At 47.3% G+C, this 18,902-nt stretch overlaps 1 protein-coding gene across 1 annotated transcript in view; it reads left to right on the forward strand.

Annotated features, from left to right (window-relative positions):
* The window catches only part of GALNT17 (polypeptide N-acetylgalactosaminyltransferase 17), a 581,508-nt gene that overhangs the window by 542,243 nt on the left and 20,363 nt on the right, over positions 1–18,902 (forward strand). The window contains exon 9 of the mRNA XM_016957563.4: positions 3,385–3,480. Within this exon, the coding sequence (XP_016813052.2) occupies positions 3,385–3,480 (96 nt within the window). The remainder of the gene's footprint in view (positions 1–3,384; positions 3,481–18,902) is intronic.

Here is an 18,902-nt window from a genome sequence, read left to right on the forward strand (position 1 = left end):
TTGCCAGGCTGGCCTTGAAGTCCTGGGCTCAAGTGATTCTCCCACTTCCGCCTCCCGAGTATCTGGGGCTATAGGCGTAAACCACTTAGGCTGGAAGGCTGCCAGAGCTGCTGTGTACAGCTCCAAGTCTGTGCACTGCACAACTCCAGGAGCTGCCTTTGACATCAACCACAGTATAAATGATGTCCCTTGAGCCGTACAGTGGGGGTGGCATTGGGGGTGACATTGTGATCATAGTCTGATTATTTGGAAGAGAGAAGGCTTTTGTTTTTACAAACTTTCTTAAAATAATAAAATCAATACATACATTCTATCGGAAATATAAAGATGAAAACTAAACTTACTCCAAATCCCAATTCCCAGATATAATCAATGTTAACATTTTAAGGCATCTGGTTCTATTACTCCTTTTCTACCTGCTGAGTATCACCATTTACAGATATATATATTTCAGATGGACTATAGTGTTAAATGAAAGAAACCAAATTAATCAAAAACCAATTTTTAAATAGCTCTTCCTTTAAAAAAAAAAAAAAAAAAAGAGATAGGGTCTTGCTCTGTTGCCCAGGCTACAGTACAGTAGCATGATCATGACATACTATAGCCAAGAACTCCTCTGCTCAAGCAATCCTCCCACCTCAGCCTCCCTAGTAGCTGATACCACAGGTGTGAGCCACTGCTGTTGGCTCTAGACAACTTTTTCTTTTTTTTTGAGACACAGCCTTGCTCTGTCACCCAAGATGGAATCCAGTGGCACAATCTCAGCTCACTGTAGCCTTAAACTCCTAGACTGAAGCCACCCTCCCACCTCAGACTCCTGAGTAGCTGGGACTACAAACACATGCCACCATGCCTAGCTAATTTTGTTTATTTTTTGTGAAGTTGGGGTCTCACTAAGTTGCCCAGGCTTGTCTCAAACTCCTGACCTTAAGCAATCTTCCAGCCTCAGCCTCCCAAAGCACTGGGATTACAGGCATGAGCCACCGCACCCAGCCCACATATGCTTTTAACGCTTAGGGAAGGAGTCATCTCTTAGCAGTTATCTCTGAATCCTCAGAAGGGGTAAAGAAGTTCTCCTTGGCCAGTTGCAGTGGTTCACGCCTGTATTTCCAGCACTTTGGGAGGCCGAGGCAGGTGGATCACGAGGTCAGGAGATGGAGACCATCCTGGCCAATATGGTGAAACCCTGTCTCTACTAAAAATACAAAAATTAGCTGGGTGTGGTGGCGCGTGCCTGTAATCCCAGCTACTCAGAAGGCTGAGGCACGAGAATCACTTGAACCCAGGAGGTGGAGGTTGCAGTGAGCCGAGATTGCGCCACTGCACTCCAGCCTGGTGACAGAGCAAGACTCTGTCTCAAAAATAAAAAATAAAAAAGAAGCTCTCCTTGTTGGCCCTAGCATATTTCAAACATTGCAGTAGACCGTGGACTACTTTAGGGCAGGGACTATGTTATTTATCTTTTGCTCATTAATTTAGCACAGTGCCAGGCACTTACCAGGCCTTCAATAAATATTTATTAAATTACTGAATGATAGATTTGATTGCAGAAACATTAGAACAAAGTTTAAAAGCCTGGCAGCCTCAAATCATGACGTAAAGCAAATATTCTGTTAAAACATTCATGTCCTTAATATGTAAAGAGCTCTTGGCCAGGCACAGTGGTTCACACCTATAATCCCAGCAGTTTGGGAGGCTGAGGTGGGAGGATTACTTGAGACCAGGAGATGGAGGCTGCAGTGAGCTATGATTGCACCCCTGCACTCCAGCCTGGAGTACAGAGCAAGACCCTGTCACTCAAAGAAAAAGAAAGAATTTAAAAATCTGCTGGAGTTGTCTGAGCCTAAACACAATTTGGGTACATAAAGAACAAAATGCCAGCCAGGCGCAGTGGTTCACACCTATAATCCCAGCACTTTGGGAGGCCAAGGCAGGTGGATCACCTGAGGTCAGGAGTTCGAGATCAGCCTGGCCAACATGGTGAAACGCCATCTCTGCTAAAAATACAAAAAATTAACTGGGCGTGGTAGCGGGCGACTGTAATCCCAGCTACTCGGGAGGCTGAAGCAGGAGTATCGCTTGAACCCAGGAGGTGGAGGTTGCAGTGAGTCGAGATCGCGCCATTGCATTTCAGCCTGGGCAACAAGAACGAAACTCTGTCTCAAAAAAAGAAAAGAAAAGAAAAAGAACAAAATGCCTTTTCCTCTCTTTGTTTCCATGGAGAATATAACCTGGAGGGGAATGAATATAGATGGAAAGGACCAGCAACATGACCTTTTTCCCACTCATTGAGACCCTAGGGTGGTGGTGGGATGGATACCCGTATAGATCACAGTGCACCCAGAGATCCAAATTAGATCAGTTCTCACATGCTCCCAAAGACCCATGCCTAGTTTCACGGGTGTTGCTTTGGGGACTTTTGTCTATTTCCTCCGTGGGTGCGTTCCAAACACCAAACACCTACAATGGTGCTTAGTACAGCATAGGTATCAGTAAATGTTTTTGAATATATAAACAGATACTGCTAGAGCATTTTATGATAGTAAGCTTTTAGGTTTTTTTTTTCTTTTTTTTTAGAAATAGGTCTTGCTCTGTCGCCCAGGCTGGAGTGAAGTGGTGCAATCATAGCTCACTGCAGCCTGGAACTCCTGGGCTCAAGCGATCCTCCCGTCTCAGCCTCCTGAATAGCTGGGACTACAAGTGTTTGCTATCATGGCTGGTTAATTTGTTTTAATGTTTTTTTAGGATGGGGCCTCGCTATGTTGCCCATGTTGGTCTTGAACTCCTGGGATCAAGCGATCCTCCTGCCTCCCAAAGTGCTGGGATTACAGGCGTGAGCCACCGCGTCCAGCCTAATTTGCTTTTAGGCTCTTCATGCCTTTATGCAAGTAATGACCTGAGAAGCTAACCTCTGATTACCCAGTTTATTAAAACCAATGTCGGTGCTGAGGCCCACTTACAAGCCTAACCATCTGGATAACTGGATTTTACAAGCCACTTAGAAGACTTAGAAGCCACTGAGAAGCTTAGAAGCCACTTAGAAGCTTCAAAGCCATTTAGAAGCCTAAGATCGGGGTAACCAGTGCTCCTCTATGCAGAAGTTCCCTGAGATTGCCTTTCATGTTAGGAATGGAGGTGCTGTGAGGGTGGGGGGGCAAGCTGCCCAGGACACAGTCAGAGACCTAGCATCCATGCCATCCAGCTTAAGACTTGATCTTTCTTGTTAAGGTGATCACCGCAAAGATTTGAGCCCTGGTCCTCACTTAGAGGCTCGTGTTGTCTTCCCATCATGAAGTTGGAACCAAGCCATTGTAGAACAGTGACTCGGCATCCACACCTCCACTAGCTGAGCTCTCATGGGTCGTGTTTTGTCTATTCTTGCAGCTTCGCAACAACAAGGCAAAAGACGTCTGCTTGGACCAGGGGCCGCTGGAGAACCACACAGCAATATTGTATCCGTGCCATGGCTGGGGACCACAGGTAGGAGCTCGTCTCTGACCAGGAAGGAAGTAATATCACCATCTCCGACCCACAGAGGCCTTGCAGGCCTTCTGGATAAACTTTGTTGCTGTCTACCTTGGTAGTTATTTATTCTGAGAAAAATTTTTAAGAAGAAGGTAGGAGTCTTTCTGGTTATTTCTGTAAAGAAGCTAGGGAAAAAATTCATAAGTGGTTGTTGCAGCACGCAGATTTTTTTTTTTTTTTTTTTTGAGATGGCGTCTCACTCTGTCCTCCAGGCTGGAGTGCAGTGGTATGATCTCGGCTCACTGCAACCTCCGCCTCCCAGGCTCATGTGATTCTCCTGCCTCAACCTCCCGAGTAGCTGGGGCTACATGCGCCCACCACTGCGCCCGGCTAATTTTTTTGTATTTTTAGCAGAGACGGTGTTTCACCGTGTTAGCCAGGATGGTCTCCATCTCCTGACCTTGTGATCCGCCCGCCTCGGCCTCCCAAAGTGCTGGGATTACAGGCGTGAGCCACCGCGCCCGGCCAAGGCTCACAGGTTTTTCTCTGTGTGTAGTGGTTTTGCATTCCCCCGAGGTCAGCTGTGTACCCTCTGCCACATCACTGCCGGTAGTTCTCATTGTCCAGATGGATACTCACCCTTCCTCCTAAGGTGGGTGAGCAATGCCAGGCAGGTTACTGTTCAAATCCTCAGCCCTTTGACCTTGCAGCAACTCTGGGAAGTAGGCAGGCAGCATGAGGAAACTGAGGCACAGAGGGGCAAGTGCCTGTGAGCAAAGCAACCTAGAACCCAGGCTTTCCAGCACAGCCAAGCATTTTATACTATTTATTTATTTATTTATCTGTTTATTTTTTTAGACTGAGTCTTTCTCTGTCACCCAAACTGGAATGCAGTGCCACAATCTCAGTTCAGTGCAACCTCCGCCTTCTGGGTTCAAGCGATTCTCCTGCCTCAGCCTCCTGAGTAGCTGAGATTACAGGCTTGCACCACCCTGCCCCAGCTAATTTTTGTATTTTCAGTAGAGACGGGGTTTCACCATGTTGGCCAGACTGGTCTCGAACTCCTGACATCAAGTGATCCACCACCTCGGCCTCCCAAAGTGCTGGGATTACAGGCGTGAGCTTCCGCCCTGGGCCAAGCACAGCCAAGCATTTTAAAGTCAAATTATCACCTGAGGTCAGGAGTTCGAGACCAGCCTGGCCAACACGGCAAAACCCCGTCTCTATTGGCCAGGTGCGGTGGCTCACGCCTGTAATCCCAGTGCTATGGGAGGCTGAGGTGGGCAGATCATGAGGTCAGGAGATCGAGACCATCCTGGCTAACATGGTGAAACCGTCTCTACTAAAAATACAAAAAATTAGCCGGGCGTGGTGGTGGGCGCCTGTAGTCCCAGCTACTCGGGAGGCTGAGGCAGGAGAATAGCATGAACCCAGGAGGTGGAGCTTGCAGTGAGCCAAGATCGCAACACTGCACTCCAGCCTGTGCGACAGAGTGAGACTCTGTCTCAAAAAAAAAAAAAAATAGCCAGGCATAGTGGCGGGCGCCTATAATCCCAGCTACTGGAGAGCCTGAGGCAGGAGAATCACTTGAACCTGGGAGGTGGAGTTTCAGTGAGCTGAGATCATGCCACCGCACTAGAGCCTGGGCGACAGAGCAAGACTCCATCTCAAGAAAAAAAAAAAAAAAGTCAAATGCGATCCATTTAAATCCAAGTTATTTATGGAGCACCATCACCATCTACGATTGGTGAAAAGTGCCCGTGGGGAGCAGGAGATTGGCTGGGAAGCCTAGACCTTCTCCTCTCCCTGAAGGTTCTCTGTAGGGAAATGGGGGTGCACATGGAAAGCAATATGAGCTACAGAATCTAATGCAGGTGGCTGTGATGGCTGAGGCAGGAGGATTGCTTGAGGCCAGGAGATTGAGACCAGCCTGGGTAACATAACAAGACCCCCGCCTCTACAAAAAATACATAAAATGAGTTGGGCGTGGTGGCACACGACTCAGGAAGCTGAGGTGAGGGGATCACTTGAACCCAGGACTTCAAGGCTGCAGTGAGCCATGATCATGCCACTGCACTCCTGGGTGACAGAGTGAGACCTTGTCTCTTAAAAAAAGAAAAAAATAAGTGCACGTCTTCATTCATTCATTCACTCAACTAATATGTCTTGATTACCTATTCTAAAATGCTAGGCACCACTGTAACACAGGCAGCTGGTATGATGCAGTCTTTGCTCTCAAATCGTTTACCCTTGAAGGGGAGGGACTAGAAAAGAGGCAGGAAATCTACAGTAGAATAAGCGTAACCCAGGGTGCTGGGGCCTGGGAGGTGGGAGGTAGCCCAGTTTGGCTGGAACTTTGAATGCAAGAGGGAAGGGAGTGCTGAGAGAGAAGGCAGCAGAGAGGTGGAGAGCAGATGGTGAGAGACCTAAGGAGGCCTGCACCAAGACTCCAGCCTGCACGCTGCAGTGGGCAGCAGAATCGTCCCCAAGGCTGCGACAACACCAGCTCTTGGGCCCCATCCCCAGAGTTTTTGGGTCAGATCTCCAGTGGGGTCTGAGAGTTTGCTTTTGTTTTCTCCTTCCTTCCTTTTTTTCTTTTTCCCTCCCTCCCTCCCTCCCTCTCTCCCTTCCTCCCTCCCTCTCTCCCTTCCTCCCTCCCTCTCTCCCTTCCTCCCTCCCTCTCTGCCTTCCTCCCTCCCTCTCTCCCTTCCTCCCTCCCTCTCTCCCTTCCTCCCTCCCTCCCTTCCTCCCTCCCTCTCTCCCTTCCTCCCTCCCTGTCTTCCTCCCTCCCTCTCTCCCTTCCTCCCTCCCTCTCTCCCTTCCTCCCTCCCTCTCTCCCTTCCTCCCTCCCTGTCTTCCTCCCTCCCTCTCTCCCTTCCTCCCTCCCTCTCTCCCTTCCTCCCTCCCTCTCTCCCTTCCTCCCTCCCTCTCTCCCTTCCTCCCTCCCTGTCTTCCTCCCTCCCTCTCTCCCTTCCTCCCTCCCTCTCTCCCTTCCTCCCTCCCTCTCTCCCTTCCTCCCTCCCTCTCTCCCTTCCTCCCTCCCTGTCTTCCTCCCTCCCTCTCTCCCTTCCTCCCTCCCTCTCTCCCTTCCTCCCTTCTTTCCTTCCTTTCCTTCCTTCCTCCCTCCCTCTCTCCCTTCCTCCCTCCCTCTCTCCCTTCCTCCCTCCCTGTCTTCCTCCCTCCCTCTCTCCCTTCCTCCCTCCCTTCCTTCCTTCCTTTCTTCCTTCCCCCCTTCCTTTCTTCCTTTCCTTTTCTTTTTTCTTTCTTTCCTTCCTTCCTTCCTTCCTTTTCTTCCTTCCTTCATTTTCTTCTTTCTTTTTTTAAGAGATAGGGTCTTGCTGTGTTACCCAGGCTGGAGTGCAATGGTGTGATTACAGCTCACTGCAGTCTCAGCTTCCTGGGCTTAAGTGCTCCTCCTGCCTCAGCCTCCTTAGTAGCTGGGACTAAAGGCAGATGCCACCATGTTCCACTCAATTTTCCATTTTTTTGTAGACATAGAGTCTTGCTGTGTTGCCTGGGCTTGTCTTGGACTCCTGGCCTCAAGGGATCCTCCCACCTTGGCCTCCCAGAGTGCTGGGATTACAGGCGTGAGCCTCAGCACCCAGCCCCAGTTTTGCATTTCCAGATGATTTCTAGGTGATGCTGATGCTGCTGGTTTGAGGAAATGGGACTTGATCCAGAGGATGTCAGGGAGCCACTGGAAGGCTCACCTGGGGGTGGGAGAGGTGATATGTTTAGACTGCCTACAGCAGTTCCAGCGGGGACTATCTAAGAAGCTATGTCTTGGAATAGACCAAATGAAAAGCCCCAGCTAGTCTCGGGCTAAGATGGCCAAGAGTTGGATATAGCAACTTGTGGTACTGAGCCTAGAGGACTTGAAAAAAGGGGACATAGAGGGTGGGAGGCAGGGCCCAGCACACTCCCCACACCACCTTCCTAGGATACCCACAGCCTCTGGCCCAGGCAGCAAGATCCCAGAGGCTGAGCCTAGGGCAGTCCCACTCCTGGGCCCCATGGCTGTGCTGGATCATCCTTTTAGGCAATTACTCCAAGAGTAGCTGTGAAAAGAGCACTTAACTCCCAGCCTTCTTTGTTCAATCTTCTGAATAAGTCACATTTGAATGGCGCACTTATTAACGGTGACATAGTAGAGGCTATCCCAGTTAGATACTGGCATAATCAAAAACTGCTCCAAGGACGTCCACTCGTCCTATGAATGTGGAACAAAGTAAAGATGGTCTGATCCCATAGCTTCCCCATGTGGCTCTAAGCAGTTACATTTTGCTTTGGGTGTTTCAGGGGAAGGTTTTGTTTTTGTTTTTGTTTTTGTTTGTTTGTTTGTTTTGTTTTCAGACAGAGTCTCGCTCTGTCACCCAGGCTAGAGTGCAATGGCGCGATCTCGAGTCACTGCAACCTCCGCCTCCTGGGTTCAGGCGATTCTCCTGCCTCAGCCTTATGAGTAGTTGGGATTACAGACACCCACCACCATACCCAGCTAATTTTTGTATTTTCAGTAGTGATGGTGTTTCGCCATGTTGGTCAGGCTGGTCTCAAACTCCCGACCTCAGGTGATCCACCCACCTTGGCCTCGCAAAGTGCTGGGATTACAGGCAAGAGCCACTGCGCCCAGCCTCAGGGGAAGGTTTTTAAAGCCACTCAGGAAGCACTTGGGTGAACCTGAGGCCTGGGATGTTAAGGCGGCAGTGTCTGCCTTCTGTGGCCCTGTGGCCCCCCACCCTCCCCATCTGTCTACCCCAGCATCTTTAACACCTTTGTGATGCCTACACCTCCAGACATAGTCTGGGGCAGACTGCTGTGAACTTGACCTTCCTTACCTTTCTGTCTGGAGCCTTTATTCCTCTATAGCCCCTCCCTCAAGCTTCTGCCCAGTGGGAACCTGATAGACCAGCAGGAATGCCTGGATGGCATAATTTCAGGACAACATAGTCAGAACTTTTCTTTCTTTTCTTTTCTTTTTTTAGAGACAAGGTCTTTCTCTGTCACCCAAGCTGGAGTCCAGTGGTGCAATCATAGCTCACTGCAGCCTTGACCTCCTGGGCTCAAGAAATCCTCCCATCTCGGCCTCTCAAGTAGCTGGGATTACAGGCATGCATCACCATGCCCAGCTAATTTTTTTAAAAAAGTTTTTTGTAGAAATAGGGGTCTCCCTATGCTTCCCAGGCTGGTGCAGAAGTCCTGACCTCTGGAACTCCTGATCTCAGGCAATTTTCTCACCTCCGCCTCCCAAAGTGCTGAGGCTACAGGTGTGAGCCCCTGTGCTTGAGCCTGTGGTTAAAATTTAATGAGGGCTTTCACTCTGAAGGTGACCACCTTCTGACTCCCTCCCCAGGCAGGAGGCAGACATCAAGTCTCCTTTCCCGCTGGGAGCTTAGTGGCACTCCCAGCACAGTGTGGTGCCTTTGTTAGGAAATGGCTGGGTTTCATCGTTCCCAGCTCCACCTGCGTGTGGAACTTTTCCAAGTGAAAGCTCCTGCCACGGAGCTGATTAGATTGAGTTGATTTAGAACGGCAAACCGGATTAGGCTGCTCATGGCTCCCCCGGCTCTGGGATGGACACTTGTTAAGTGGGCCCCGGCTGCTTTCCGTCAGCTGCTTTTTAAAAAGTCAATCTGATGTTGCTTTCTGTTCAGCCACGTGTCCTGAATTAGAGAACACTTGGCGTGGCTCTCCAGCTGCCAGGCGGTCCCTCTACTCACTCATCAAAGCTCCCCCACTTCCCAAACCCACTCCTTCTGTGCAAGGAGTCCTGTCACCCAACTGGAATCCTTCTAAACTGCTTCCCAAAATGCCATGGGTGCAAACAGTGGCAGAATCAGAGCTCCTGTAACCAGGCAGCTCCCAGCAGAAGGAATTGGTGCTCCACGGACATCGCTAGCTTAATTAATGGACTCTATGTTGTAATTTATTATCAAACAGCAATTAAACGGAGATAAAATAGGCACTGAGGAGGGTAATTTCCTGTCTTGCAGCATGTGTTTGTCAACAAGATGTTCCAGGCCACTCAGAGAGCCTTGCTTGCTCGGAAATGTCTGTTGCCTCGGTTTTGGCTGATTACTAATTAGAATTAGACAAACATCCGCTTCTTTTTGGAAGCCTGAGTTTTATTTAAAAATAGAATGTCAAGGCCGGGCGCACTGGCTCACGCTTGTAATCCCAGCACTTTGGGAGGCCAAGGCGGGTGGATCACTTCCAGTCAGGAGTTTGAGACCAGCCTGGCCAACATGATGAAACCTCATCTCTACTAAAAATACAAAAATTAGCCAGGTGTGGTGGTGGGCACCTGTAATCCCAGCTACTCCGGGAGGCTGAGGCAGGAGAATCACTTGAACTCAGGAGGCAGAGGTTGCAGTGAGCTGAGACCATGCCACTGCACTCCAGCCTGGGCAACAGAGCAACACTCTGTCTCAAAAAAAAAAAAAAACAAAAGAAACCATCAAGGATGCAGTAGCAGCCTTAGTGTTGGCTTGAACCTATTTGGAACAGAAGTTCTTGTCTAAGGAGACCCACAGACCCCCAGTTCTACCAGGCTGTTGCCCTCCTGCACCCAGGCCCAGGGTGGGTCCCCAAGCTAGAGCAACCACAGTGAAACCAGAACACTTTGGCTACCCTGCACGGAGAGCACCCTCCTCTGCCAGGCCCTTCTTGCTACACCGCTCCAGACAGCTGGTCAACCTTCTCCAGCCACAGCTTCTGATTTCTCCAGAAAGGCAAAGGTGCTATCAGGAAGAAAGAGGGGGCTAGGGGTAGTGCTGACCCCAGGGACCCACTGTGGCATCTTTCTCAGCCCTGAACGCCCCCGATGGCTCTGCATCTGCTCTCTCGGGTCCCTACAGCTGACCCGCAGCCCAGGGTTTGAACAGTGCGGCATACAATGGACTCTGGCCCCATAGCCGCGTGTTCCAGCCCCTGCCTAGGGACAGCTCTGAACACTCTGGGTCAGGGCTGGGCTGTGTTAAAGAACAAAAATGCTGACAATAAGACCCATATCTGTTTTTGGTGACATGTTTAATCCTTCCAACTACTCTGTCTGGTAAATAGTAACCTCCTCCCATCCCCCCGACTTTATTTTTTATTTGAGATAGGGTCTTGTTCTGTCATCTAGGCTGGAGTACAGTGGTGCAATCATAGCTCGCTGCAGCCTCAAACTCCTGGGTTCAAGCAACCCTCCTGCTTCAGCTTCCAGAGTAACTGGGACTACTGGTATGAACCACCACACCCAGCTAATTTTTCAGGTTTTTTGTAAAGATGGGGTCTCACTATGTTGCCCAAGTTGGTCTCGAACTCCCAACCTCAAGCTGTCCTCCCACCCTGGCCTCCCAGAGTGCTAGGATTTTGGATGTGAGCCACCTTGCCTGGGACCACCTGCTTTTTTTTTTATTATTATTATTAATGAGAACATGGAGATTCAGATAGGGCAATGCCAGCTGTCAAACGAATGTCCCATATCATTTGGTCTTGGGTACTCTGGTCTGCATCTGGTGAATTCTGGAGAGCACCTCATATCCTTGAGTCCTTCAGTGTTCTCCAGGCCACAGCAAAACACAGTGGAAAGACTCATAGGAAGCAGAGAGGAATGGAACATGAAAGCCCAGGTGCAGAGGCTGGAATCACGAGGCACATTTCAGGAAAGAATCACACAGTTGGCAGAAGCAGGTGGTTCAGGGTGGCCCAAAAGGGACAGAGTATGGAGATCCTCCAGCGCTGGGATCAAGGGCTGGGGCTTCCACTCTGCATCTCAGGTGTGGTCCACTGACCCAGTGAACCCTCTGGGGACTTATTGTAACTGCCTCTTCCAAAGTCCAACCCCCGACCTAGTGGAGGTGGGGCCTAGGATTCCACATCGTAACAAGCATTGGCAGGTGCTTTTCTTTGTCAATCCACAACTATTTATTGAGCATCTATTTTGAGAACTTGTTTGGGGGTTCTAGCAGGGGAGTGCAGATACTCGTATACCCTTGACCAAAGACTGGTCTTCCTCTATTGGGGATAGTCATCCTCTTTGACCAAGCATGCAGTTTCAGGAGGGATGCACGTGGAGGGGTGAGGGAGAAAGGGGACACCCGTCTAGCCAGCCAGATCAGCTGAATCAACCCTGGCGATCAATGGGATGACAGATGTTGCAGCCAGATCACCCTCACATCCAAGTGAGCATCTATTTTGGATAATGCTGTGAATTAGGCCATATAGGTGGTGATCATATGTCCCTATCTGCCCAGGACAGACCCTGTTTAGGCCTAGTGTCCCAGCTTGATTTTTTGTTTTTAATTTATAACACTATCTTAGTTTTTTATATAATTGAGGTTCTTGGGGTTTTTTGTTTTTTTTTCTTTTCAAGGCAATTACTCTTTTTTTTTTTTTTTTTTTTTTTGAGACAGAGTCTCACTCTGTCACCCAGGCTGGAGTGCAGTGGTGCGATCTTGGCTCACTGCAACCTCCGCCTCCTGCGTTCAAGCGATTCTCCTGCCTCAGCCTCCCGAGTAGCTGGGATTACAGGCACCTGCCACCACACCTGGTTAATTTTTATATTTTTAGTAGAGATGGGGTTTCACCATGTTAGCCAGGCTGGTCTTCAACTTCTGACCTCAGGTGATCCGCCTGCCTAGGCCTCCCAAAGTTCTGGAATTACAGGCGTAAGCCACGGCGCCCAGCCTGTTTACTCTTTATAATGTATAATTTTGCAGGTTTTAGCAAGCACATGTGATCAAGTAATCACACCATAATCAAGATACAGAGCAGTTCAATATTCCCCTGAACCTCTGCCCACATATACTTTTTAAAAAGATTTATTTTGTTAGAGACAGCATCTCACTCTGTCACCCAGGCTGGAGCACAGTGGTGCCACCAGAGCTCACTGTGGCCTTGAACTCCTGGGCTCAAGCAATCCTGCTGCCTTAGCCTCCTGAGTAGCTGGGATTACATTCACACACCACCATACCAGGCTTTTTTATTTTTTTAAAAATTTTTGTAGAGATAGGGATCTCACTGTGTTGCCCAGGCTGGTCCCAAACTCCTGGGCTCAAGTGATCCGCCCACCGCTGCCTCCCAAAGTGCTGGGATTATAGGTATAAGCCAGTGCGCCCAGCCTTCCACATACTTTTATACACATCACAATCACTTTTGAGGACCATAGTTGAGAGAGTGTTCATAGAAGTTGCCTGTGCACCTGCACATGTTCAAACCTAACACGTTCCTGCAAATTCTGATGCAGCTTTGTCCCCGAGCTGAGACTCACTGCCCCTCCACAGCCCATACCATGGACAAGGTGTGACTAACAGGGTCTGCAAGAAATGGCCCTGGAGATTTCAACGGGCACTCTTTGAAACAGCTACTGGCTGTAATGAGATGTTCGTAAGATGAGGTGTGCACTGTGGGAAGGAATTGAGGGTGGGAGTCCCTGTTGGAAGGTGTCAAGCTCTGTTCCCAGGACCTTTCTGATTTAGTAGGCTCAGGGGAGGACATTAGCAACCTCTCCTCTGTGTGTCCTCCCTGTTAATACATTTTCCTCCTCTTCTCCGTCCTTTCCGAGAGACTCACATTTCTTCTCTCAGTTAATTCATCACCAAAATGACAGATGAGATTCTTTTATCCTGTAATTAAATTCAATCTGATCTTGGACTCATTCTCTGATGGCTTCATCTTTTAAGCGATACATCATCCAAACACCTTGTCATTATGATGCATAGTGCCAATAAGGCGCCCGTGCCCTGCTGGCGTGATGGGGCTCTGGCGAGCTATTAGCATGTAGGAGGCACCCCTGGTTGTCGTCGGAAAACACAGAAGTGAGTGACACCCAGCAGCCTCTTGGCTTCCAGATGCTATCATGTAAGTGTCGGAGCTCAGGCAACACAGTCTTTGAGAACACATTGAAGTTTCGCCCAAGAAAAGATGGCTTTGGTCCAGAAAACAGGCCTGAGATTCTGGGAATATGCCTCTCCCATTTGATAAGAAGCAAACTTGGTCATCCCTTTCCATCCACGAAAACCCAATTCCTGGAAATCACCATGGGGGTCAAATCAGGGGATCTGTAGACCTTCTGGAAAACAGAGTTGGGGGACTGAAGGCAGATACTTTTTTAACTTTTTTTTATTAATTAATTATATATTTCATGACAGGGTCTTGCTCTGTCACCCAGGCTGGAGTGCGGTGGTGCAATCAGCTCACTGCAACCTCAATCTCCCAGACTACAGGTGCGCACCACCATGCCTAGCTAATTTTTTTGTATTATTTGTACAGATGGGGTCTTGCTGTGTTGCCCAAGCTGGTCTCAAACTCCTAGGCTCGAGTGATTCTCCCCCCTCAGCCTCCCAAAGTGCTGGGATTACAAGTGTGAGCCACTGCACCTGACCCAGATACTTTTGATGCTGAGAAAACCTGCTGCACACACAAATGGGAGATGAAACAGAAAATAGGAGAGGAAATGCTGATGGTGTTCTGTGTATCTGAAATTCGACACCACAGAGGTTCTGAACCACTTATTTTCATTTTCCATTTTCAATCTCTTATGCCATATTTTTTAAAACCTCTCCTTTTGCATTCCAATGCAACACTTATAAATTCGTCTTACCTCGTTGCATGCAGATAGTGAGAATATTAACAGCCTTTTTTGTTGTTGTTGTTGCTCTTCTGACTCGTCTTCTCTCAAAATATTCAAAATGTTTCTGATTTTATTACTTTGGGTTGTTAGTTCCTGCCTCCCGGGCCCTGCGTCCATCAGCCTGTGTGTACACCCCTTGCAGCCACCCTCTTTGCAGACCTCCATGCAATGCAGTTTTACATGCTTTCTGCTTGCTGAGATTTTCCCCGAGGCTTTGGGGGACCCAAGCCTCTTTCTCTGCCATCTGCTTTGCTTCTCTTTTCTATTTCCAACTCCCAATTCCGTTTTTCTAATTATCCCTGAGAAGTGGCTCTCGTGATCCACGTACAGAGCACAGGAAGGCTTGAGTTCCTAAATATTTCCTGCTGATATATCACCTAAGTTTATGAAATATTCTAAATATTCTGTTGTGTCCTTTCAACAATATTCACAACATCTTCATCAGGAGTAGATTCCTTCTCAAGAGACCACTGTCTTTGCTTATCCATTAAGAAACAACTCTATATCTGTTCCTGTTTGATCATAAGATTGTAGCAATTCCACGCCATCAGTGTGCAGAAGTAAAGACACATGTACAGGCATACCTCATTTCATAGCGTTTCACTTTATGGTACTTTGTAGATGTTGCATTTTTTCACAGATTGAAGGGTTGTGGCAACGTGACATCGAGCAAGTCTATGGGTGCCGTTTTTCCAACAGCACCTGCTCACTTCCTGTCGCTGTGTCACATTTTGGTAATTCTTGCAATATTTCAAACTTTTTCATTAGTATTGTATCTGTTATCGTGGTTTGTGATCAGTATCTTTGATGTTACTATTGTAATTATTCGGGGCACTATGAGCTGCACCCAGACAGGACCATGAACGTAAATCATAAATGTTGTGTGTGTTTGACGGCTCCACTGTTGGGCCATTCTCATATCTCTCTCCCAATTCTCGGGCCTTTCTATTCCCTGAGACACAGCAATATTGAAATTCGGCCAATTAACAGCCCTATAATGGCCTCTAAAAGCTTTAGTGAGGAAGACAAGTCACAAGCCAAATAAGGCTGAAAGCTAGGCCTCTTGTGCCAAATAATTTGCCAAGTTATGAATGCAAAGGAAAAGTTATTGAAGGAAATTAAACATGCTACTCCAGTGAACACACGAATGCTAAGAAAGCAAAACAGCCTCATTGTTCATAGGGAGTCAGTTTTAGTGGTATGGTTAGAAGATCAATCCAGCCACAACATTCCCTTAAGCCAAAAGCCTAATCCAGAACAAGGGCCTAGTTCTCTTCAATTCTATGAAGGCTGAAAGAAGTGAGGAAGCTGCAGAAGAAAAGTTTGAAGGTAGCAGAGGTTGGCTTGAGGTTTAAGGAGAGAAGCTGTCTCTGCAACATAATGGTGCAGGGTGAAGCAGCAAGTGCTGATGGAGAAGCTGCAGCAAGTTCTCCAGAAGATCTAGCTAAACTCATTGCTGAAGGTGTCTACACTCAACAACAGATTTTCAGCGTAGACAGAACAGCCTTCTATTAGAAGAAGGTGCTATCTAGGACTTTCCCACATAGAGAGAAGTCCATGCCTGGCTTCAAAGCCTCAAAGGACAGCCTGACTCTCCTGTGAGAGGCGAATGCAGCTGGTGACTTTAAGTTGAAGCTAAAGCTCATTTACCATTTTGAAGATCCTAGGGCCCTTAAGAATGATGCTAAATCTACTCTGCATGTGCCCGAGAAATGGAACAACAGAGCTTGGATATCAGTGCATCTGTTTACAGCATGGTTTACTGAATATCTTTTTTTTTTTTTTCTTTTTTTTGAGACGGAGTCTCACTCTGTCACCAGGCTGGAGTGCAGTGGCGCAATCTCGGCTCACTGCAATCTCCGACTCCTGGGTTCAGGCGAGTCTCCCGCCTCAGCCTCCCGAGTAGCTGGGACTACAGGTGCGCACCATCACGCCCAGCTAATTTTTCTATTTTTAGTAGAGACAGGGTTTCCACCATGTTGGCCAGGATGGTCTCGATCTCTTGACTTCAAGATCCGCCCTTCTTGGCCTCCCAAAGTGTTGGGATTACAGGCGTGAGCCACAACGCCTGGCCGGTTTGCTGATTATATTAAGCCCACTGTCCAGTCCCACTTCTCAGAAAGAAAAAAAAAGATTCCTTTCACAATATCACTGCTTATTGATAATGGTCACCTAGGAGCTCTGATGGATATGTACCAAAAGATGAATGTTGTTCTCATGCCTGATAACACATCATCCATTCTGCAGCCCATGGATCAAGGAGTAATTTTGACCTTCAAGTCTTATTTAAGAAATTCATTTTGTAAGACTGTAGCTGCCATAGATAGTGATTCTTCTCATGGGTCTGGGCAAAGTCCATGGAAAGCTTTTCGGGAAGAATGTACCATTTTAGATACCAGTAAGCATGTTTGTGATTCATGGAAGACCAAAATAGCAACATGAACAGGAGTGTGGAAGAAGTGGATTCCAACCCTCATGGATGACTTTGAGGGTTTCAAGGCTTCAGTGGAGGAAGGAACTCCAGATGTGGTGGAAACAGCAAGAGAACTAGAACCAAAATGGAGCCCATAGATGGGACTGAATTGCTGCAATCTCATGATCAAACATGAACAAAGAGTTGTTTCTTCACGGGTAAGCAAAGACAGTGGTCTCTTGAGATGGAATCTACTCCTGATGGGGATGTTGTGAATATTGTTGAAATGACACAAGAGAATATTTAGAATATTCCATAAACTTAGGTGGTATATCAGCAGCAGGATTTGAGAGGATTGGCTCCAATTTTGAAAGAAATTCTACTGTGGGTAAAACGCTACTAACCAGCATTGGATGCTACAGCGAAATATTTCATGGAAGGGAGAGAGTCAATTAATGCAGCAAACTTAGTTATTCTCTTATTTTAAGAAATTGCCACAGCCGCCCCAACATTCAGCAGCCACCACCCCACCACCCTGATCAGTCAGCAGCCATAACATCAAGCCGTGACCCTCCATTAGCAAAAAGATTACAGCTTACTGAAGGCTCAGATGATCACTAGTATTTTTAGCAATGAAGTATTTTTAAATTAAGCTATGCACATTTTTAAAAGGCATGCTATTGCGCACTTAATAGTCTACAGTGTAGTGTAAACATAACTTTTTATGCACTGGGAAACCAATATATTTGTGTGACTTGCCTTTTTATTGCAATATTCGCTATATTGCAGTGGTCTGCAACTGAACCTGCAATATCTCAAGATAGGCCTGTATTTGATTTTGCCTAAGGAAGACTCAGGGTTAAGGAGGAATTACTGTACTATTTCTTTCCTGCCAGAATGGATTGATGAGCTATTCTTTCCAGGAAATCACAATGACAGTCATAAATTGTTTTCCAGTGGAGATTGTGAGTTGAGACTTTTGTGTCTTCCGGGAAGTTTAGCTGACTTTTCTCCAGGCACAAAAAGTCATTCAGGCAGGTTTTGTGCTCATGTTAGGCTTGGAATAAGGAACTCAGATTGAACAATACGGTGGTAGCCATGTCACCAGCTGAGCCTTTCTCCCTTGCCCAGGGATATTAAATTCCACAGCCAAATAAGTGAAAGTCACTTCTGCTCCTCTTTTTTTATTCTTTTCTTTCTTTCTTTCCTTTCTTTCCTTCCTTTCTTCCTTCCTTCCTTTCTCTCTTTCTCTCTTTCTTTTTTTGAAAGAGTCTGTTTCTGTCACCCAGGCTGGAGTGCAGTGCCACAATCAGAGCTCACTGTAGCCACGACCTCCTGGATTCAAGCAATCCTCCCACCTCTGCCTCCCAAGTAGCTGGACCACAGCCACACACCACCATGCTTGGCTAATTTTTAAGTTTTTTATAGAGATGGGGTCTCGCTATGTTGCCTCGCTATGTTGACCAAGCTGGTCTCAAACTCCTGGCCTCCCGCAATCCTCCTGCCTCAGCCTCCCAAAGTGCTGGGATTTATAGGTGTGAGTCAGTGTGCCTGGCCCTTCTTTTTTACTGAAGGCACAATAGCATTTCAGAGAGTTTGAAAAACACAAATTTAAATCATCCATGGTCCTGCCACCCTACAACAACTATTATTATTACTGAAGGTTACTTTCAGCTTTTCTTTTTTTCAAAGAAATATATTGATTTGTTAGGCTGTCTTTATATCACTGAATTAAAAAGGAAACAACGTCACTGTTTCTGAAGGACAAGGAGGGGGACGTAAAGCCTCCTGGTGGAATGTATTTAGTGCCTTACTCTTTACTCTTTAGCTAGGAGGCTCAGCAGGGTGATGCAGAACTTCACAGTAGCCTCATCCCTGACTGCTTGATTCACAGAGCTTTGATTTCTCCTTGGAACAGTAGTATCTGTTGAATGATTATTTTCAGTAAGTTCATAGTGAGATATGTACACACACATACACATACACATAAAACAAGCTACATAAACAATTTTATTATACATACACAATGTATGTATATAAGTACTTTTTAATTTTTTTATTTTTATTCTATTTTTTTTTTATTTTTGAGAAGGAATCTCACTCTGGCACCCAGGCTGGAGTGCAGTGGCATGATCTCAGCTCACTGCAACCTCCACCTCCCAGGTTCAAGTGATTCTTCTGCCTCAGCCTCCAGAGTAACTGGGATTACAGGTGCCCGCCACCACACCCAGCTAATTTTTGTATTTTTAGTAGAGATGGGGTTTCATCATGTTGGCCAGGCTGGTCTCAAACTCCTGACCTCAAGTGATCCGCCCACCTTGGCCTCCCAAAGTGCATGAGCCACCGCACTCAGCCATAAGTACATATTTGTTACAGTATATACTTAGATCGATAACTATATACTAGTGT

The sequence above is a fragment of the Pan troglodytes genome, chromosome 6, assembly GCF_028858775.2.
Source record: "Pan troglodytes isolate AG18354 chromosome 6, NHGRI_mPanTro3-v2.0_pri, whole genome shotgun sequence".
NCBI lineage: Eukaryota > Metazoa > Chordata > Mammalia > Primates > Hominidae > Pan > Pan troglodytes.